General features: G+C 50.5%; 1 protein-coding gene across 2 annotated transcripts in view; it reads right to left on the bottom strand.

Moving 5' to 3' along the window:
- Positions 1 to 4,450: 4,450 nt before the first annotated feature.
- The window catches only part of LOC135377428 (exocyst complex component 4-like), a 15,961-nt gene continuing 14,411 nt past the window's right edge, over positions 4,451 to 6,000 (bottom strand). For both annotated transcript variants that reach the window (XM_064609822.1, XM_064609823.1), the window contains exons 25-28: positions 5,321 to 5,439; positions 5,143 to 5,238; positions 4,823 to 4,934; positions 4,451 to 4,756 (exon numbers count right to left, since the gene is read on the bottom strand). In XM_064609822.1, the coding sequence (XP_064465892.1) occupies positions 4,583 to 4,756; positions 4,823 to 4,934; positions 5,143 to 5,238; positions 5,321 to 5,439 (501 nt within the window). In that variant the 3' untranslated portion in view covers positions 4,451 to 4,582. The remainder of the gene's footprint in view (positions 4,757 to 4,822; positions 4,935 to 5,142; positions 5,239 to 5,320; positions 5,440 to 6,000) is intronic.

Below are 6,000 nucleotides of genomic sequence, written 5' to 3'. Positions count from 1 at the left end.
GGACGCAGACCTCACGTTTGCCGAGCTCAAGGCTGCGCTGGCACTCTCCCAAAAGAAGTCGTCGCCGGGTCCAGACAAGGTCACCTACGTGGCGCTCCGCAATTTGGACGACGCATCCCTTTTGGCGCTCTTAGAGGTTTATAACACATCATGGAGGGATGGGCAGGTCCCTGCTGCGTGGAAGGAGGCACGTGTAGTCCTCACGAAACCGGGGAAACAACCCTCTGATCTGGCGTCTTTCCGACCGGTGAGCCTCACCAGCTGCTTAGGCAAGGTCCTTGAACGCATAGTACTGGACAGGCTCGAGTGGTGGCTGGAGCGAAGATCTGTTTTTCCGCAGGCACCGCAACTCCATGGATTCGGTGTTCGGTTTAGTCTCTTCGGTCGAAGAAGCGAAGGCGCGAAGAAAAATAGCGATGGCTGTCTTCCTGGACATCAAACGGGCGTACGATTCCGTAAGCCATCCTTGTGTTATTCATGGGTTGTTGCAGGCCCAGGTGCCTCATAGGGCGCTGACGTGGCTCTCCGACTTCCTCTGTCAACGGAAGATTTTCGTCACTACAGGCGAGGGGGACACGGAAAAGATTACTGTGCCACAGGGAGTTCCTCAGGGAAGTGTCCTTAGCCCCCTGTTATTCAACATTGTCTTGATGGGCCTCAAGGGGTGCCTTCCTCGGAGAATGCATCTGTCCATCTATGCTGATGATATTTGCGTCTGGGCGGTTGGCAAGTCCCGCCCTGCAATTCAGCGTCGGCTTCAGAGCTCACTTGATGCCATACATGCCTACTTCCTGAACGCAGGGATGGACATCTCCACTGAGAAAAGTGCAACCCTTCCGTTTACCCGGAAAGAGATGCGCCGGTTCCAAGTACACATCGGGGGATCCCCGTTAAGGCAGGTCAGGCACCACAGGTTCCTCGGTGTTGTGTTGGACCGCAACCTTTCGTGGGTAAGACACATTGACTTATCTCACTTCAAAGGCGCAACGTTGGGGAAATGTGATACGTCACTTTGCCGGCTTGCGCTGGGGATGTACTGAGCGGGACCTTCTTGCACTCCACAAAGCGCTTGTTCGAGGCTCAGTAGTCTACAGCCTTCCTGTGCTGCACGGACTATCACGGACGTCCGAACACAAGCTCCGTTGCGTCTTGGCGCGCAGCTTGCGGACCTGTCTTGGCGTTCCGCGTTGCGCTGAGACGAGGGTGGTGGTAGCCGAAGCCAGGGAACTCCGAATTGGCGTCATCCGCAAGAGAGAAACTTTCTGACACTATTTGCGATTGCGCGCTCACCATCGCCGCCACCCACTGGTACAGAAGCTTCGTAAGCGGAACCGCAGCAAAATCGCGCAGTGCGCGCAAGAACTAACGGACCATATACCTGCCTTCACTGTTGCCCCAACCGCTTCTTCAGTAGCACCATGGAGACCACCGAAACCATCCATCTCGTCTCACATCCCGGGGATCAAGGGGCCGAAGAGCCAAACCCCAGCTCCAGTCCTCAAGCAGGCTACTCTGGAGTGGATGGACGCTGCATACGGAAACCAAACCGCCGTATATACGGACGGTTCCTCCACTACTGGCGGCTCATCTGCGGCATTTGTAATTCCAGAGGAGTCAATTTCACGTGGGTTCCGCCTATCGCACCGCACCTCGGCCACCTCTGCGGAGTTGTATGCCATCCAGCTATTCCTAAAGTCTATTTTGGATCACCACCCCCGCCTCTGGGTGGTTTACACAGATTCACGGGCAGCGCTGCAGTGCATAGACAACATGGGCATCCGTGGCTCCTTGGCTCCAGTGGTAGTGAACATCCTGACGACGCTCAAGGTTTTAGAAGACAGGGGCCACCGGCTCACCCTCCAATGGGTCCCTAGCCACATTGGCATAAGAGGCAATGAAGTAGCGGATCGGGCAGCTGCTGCGGCTCACCATCGCCGCTCAGCAATCCCCATCATACTTTCTAATGGGGATAGGCGCTCCCTCTTGTCCGCGTTGACGTCGCCTTGGGCCCATGAGGAATGGTGTCATGACATCACCCGGTGGTCGCTTCTGTATGCTGTTGACCCAACGCTTTTATTTGAAATGCCAGGCGGTTTCTCTCGCCTCTTTACGTCTCTCGTGCGTCGTTTACGACTTAGCGTCGCATTCACCCTGCACTCCGGTATAGGCTGGGCCACAGCAACACGGCGCTGTGTACAACTTGTGGTTTCCCGGCAACAATCCGACACATTCTCGAAGACTGCAGCCAGTACGTACGCGAGCGACGGGCCTTTAAATGTCAACTTGAAATGCTGGATAAGAGGCCATTCAACATCTGCAAAGTTCTCGGCCCATGGAGTAACCCTGGACATCAGTGTCGTGCACTTTGCGCTTTTCTTTCCTTTCTGAGGGCCACCGGCCTCCTTCACGAACTGTAGGGATTTCCTTCCCTCGTCATCCTTTCATGCGAACCTTTTTGGAATGGGGTAGGGTCCTGCACTCAACGCAGGGAAACATCCCACATCATCATCATCATCCATTCATCTATGTTGTTGTTGTTGTTGTAACCTCCGAAGGAGCAGTTTTGGATTACAAGCCCACTCAGTTCCGCCAGAGCAGGAAAATAAGCCACCCTCCCCCTGACTCCGTACCTTTGGTACTGAATTTGGGCCGGGGTGGAGGGGATGAGTGTCCTCTTCCTGCCATGTAAAGTTCACAAAGAACCCCTCCCAAAACATCCTTCTGGCTACGCTACTGCCACTTACTGCCGATAAACGTACCGATTTATGAGATTAACAATAATGAAGAATAATATTATACAATTAATATAGATGACACATCGTCAGACGCGCTAGAAACTCGGCGTGTTATCATTCGACAAAAGTAAGGGAATAGTGCGTGCTCCATGCTCGAGGCTCCATTTGCGGGTTGCTTCCGCGTCGTTCGTTGGCGTGTGTTCAATCAATGTCGGGTTGTTTTGCGCACGACGCATATTTACCGGCCTCGGTGGATCAGTTTGTAGCGTGTCCACCTATACTGATCTCAAGGTTGCGGGTTCGATCACGGCCGACGACGTCAGTATTTTGGTGGCAGGCTACAAGTTGCCTAGACACGCCGGCTTCCGCGAGAGACGTAAGAGGTCGGGTATACTGAGGTGACCCTAACATTTTTGCGTTTGTTTTTCGCTGCGGCGTGTTCTGCAATGAATAAAATGAGCTCCTGCGAAAGAACGACCAGTCAGCCAATCTTTCTGCGGAACATATACATGGGAAGCTACTTGTACGATAGAAGCGGATGGCTTCCTCTCTGATCGAACAGCGCTCAGGGGGAGGGGGTTGCTCCAATCACCGCAGAAAGGCTTCCAATCGAAAGAACCAACTTGTTCCATTCCGCTCGTGTTATCGTATCAAGGTACAAGGGAACGAAACGGATTCGGCTACGGGCTGCGAAAATAGCCCGCAATCAATAGAAAACGTCGATCTGAATTTACTGCGCAGCATCTACGAAATCAGACGCCGGGGTGAGTGCGCAGGGGGACTTCTGGGGTTCCTTGGGTCAGATGAAGCTGACACGATAAATTATACGTAGTCAAGACTCCGACGATTGCTCCGGTTACGCCGTACAGCAAGGATGCCTCCGGGATTTACCCTCCCGCAGACGCGCAGATGAGAAAGTCCGCTAGAGTGCAGCGCCGCAGTCATACACGCCACGGAGTGCTTTCCTGCGCACAGCTGCACAGCTGTCGCGATCGGGCCCGCTTGCACATACCACGACCTACTAGATTATAACGACCATGTCATAGGCACCCTTTCCCAACGCCGCATTTGGAAGCTAGCGGTGGCGCTACTCATCGGCCCGGTTATTGCTTCCTCAATTTCTGCAATACTTTGTACAAGAGGTGGATGCCCCATGAGAGATGTTTCTATCTAAAGTAGACGATCATCATCATTCTATACACGTTTTCATAGGAGCTGTTGCTGTCGTCTGCTATGGTAATCGTTACGTCCGCTTCCGTGCGTTCAAAATTCAAATTTACATCGTCCAATCACGATGTAGATCTCGCGGGCCGATGTGTAGCACCCCTAGCGGATGGCGCGGACGGGCTCTTCATGGGGGTTGCCGATTATGACGTGGTCGTTATATTCTAGTAGGTCGTGCACAAAAGTGAAATATACTCAATGAGTGGGCTTGAGTGAAACACTCATTGAGTATTTCACTCAAGCCCATTGACAAGCAATAGGTTGAATTCAACAGTCGTTGAGTGTTGCACTCTAAGAGTTTCGTGCAAGCGGGCCAGCCTGGATCAGACTACAGTAGGCTAGGGCACTTGGGTTCCTGATGCATCGAGGCACCCTAGATCAGACAAGAATGCAGGTTCTGCGTGAGGAATGGAACAGCTCCTCGGAATGCCACAGAAAGTTGCATTCATTGTATTAATACAAAGGGATGCAATGATGAGCGACAAGACTTGTTTTCTATCTTTGTAATTTAATGCAAAATAATGCATGCATCAAGCAGCAGTTACAAAAGATGGTCTGTATAACAATAACAACAGCTCTCTCTGTCTCATTGTGACCCTATTCACATAGCACAAACTCCAGTCCTATACTGCAACGGCGACCTCATTAAGAATGTCTCTCAGCCTGGATAGTAACACCTTCAGAACTTCTGGGTCGCGATCAGTGCTTGGCAGGCTCTTGTGTAAGAGTTGTAGAACATTCTCGTACTCCCTCTCTTGAAACTGGGAGCCATGTTCAACTATGAGGTTTAAAACATCCTGAAAGGTGTCCATAAACATTGCGTTAAGGGGGTGGTGGGCAAGGAAAAGTATGTAAATTCTCACCTCGGGTGTGTGATAAAATAGCTCAAAGTACTGCCGTGCATGGTCTAATGCAACCTCACGGTTCATTGTAATACTTGTTATGTTCTGCTGAATGGCAAAGATGTTTCTGCAACTGTAGAGGTAAAAAGAGGTTCTTAAGTTGTATCGGTAATGATAATGCAATGTATTTCTGTACATTTGTTACAATGTAAATGAAAACGCTGCTTCGTCTCTGTATAATAATCTCAATAACGTCTATTCGTATCATGATTCTAAGAATGTGACAGTCTGATAGATAAATAGTGCTGCGAGTCTGGCATGCAAATACAAAATGCACTTACACTTTCTTTATGCCGTTCTCATTGACCCTTTGTATTCTAGACGTGCTGGTGATTAAAATGGAAGCGATAAGGTGCCCCAAACCTTCAAATATGTATCTGTAAAAGGATAAACATGTTCACTGCATCAGCTAACGGTGGATGTAGTTTGGGATCCGAAGGGATTACAAGAAAAACTTGCCTGTGCTTCCTCTGCTGTAAGCAAGCGGTCATTGCTTCATCAATAGCAGAAAGGTCCTTGTTAAGTCTTGTGACCTCAGGGTCGGGCTCTTGATTATCGACCCCGCTGGCAAAGTTGCCCTTGAATATGGGACAGTGCTTTTATTGATATTTATTACTTGTTTAGTCATGCACACAACATATTCAAAGTCAAACATATTATAAAACGACGAAAAACCGGAGACAAGGAGCAAAAAGAAACACACACACAGCACGTTCTCAAGCGCAACAAACCCTTTAATGACACAAAATGCCTACACGCCTACTTTTTCGGCGTTTTACAATGTACCAGCTCGCCTGCACCCTAGCAGTTTTACCGTCAAACATGTTGTTAGGCCTCTAGAGCAGTGGTTCTCAAACGTTTTTGGCCCGGGGAACCCTTTGGACCTAGCCAGAAGGACGAAGGAACCCCTGTTCCTAAACATCGCAGTACATCAGATATCACGTACATCAGGCCTCCACGAAGAGGTCACGGAGCTTCTCGCTGGCACATTCCAGGCCTACTCCTTTGCCTAGTAAGGGGTCTGTCAACGGGTCAAAGCGCCCATAAACAATGGAAAAGGGGACACGAACGAACGCCGCAGCTGTGGTGCACACGCTTCTGGCCTGCCAAGTGAGCTTGGGCGGGGGAATTCAAGTTCT

Source organism: Ornithodoros turicata, chromosome 1, assembly GCF_037126465.1.
Source record: "Ornithodoros turicata isolate Travis chromosome 1, ASM3712646v1, whole genome shotgun sequence".
In the NCBI taxonomy this organism is placed as follows: Eukaryota; Metazoa; Arthropoda; class Arachnida; order Ixodida; family Argasidae; genus Ornithodoros; species Ornithodoros turicata.
The sequence above is the reverse complement of the archived record's forward strand: the minus strand, read 5'-3'. Positions and strand labels throughout refer to the sequence as shown.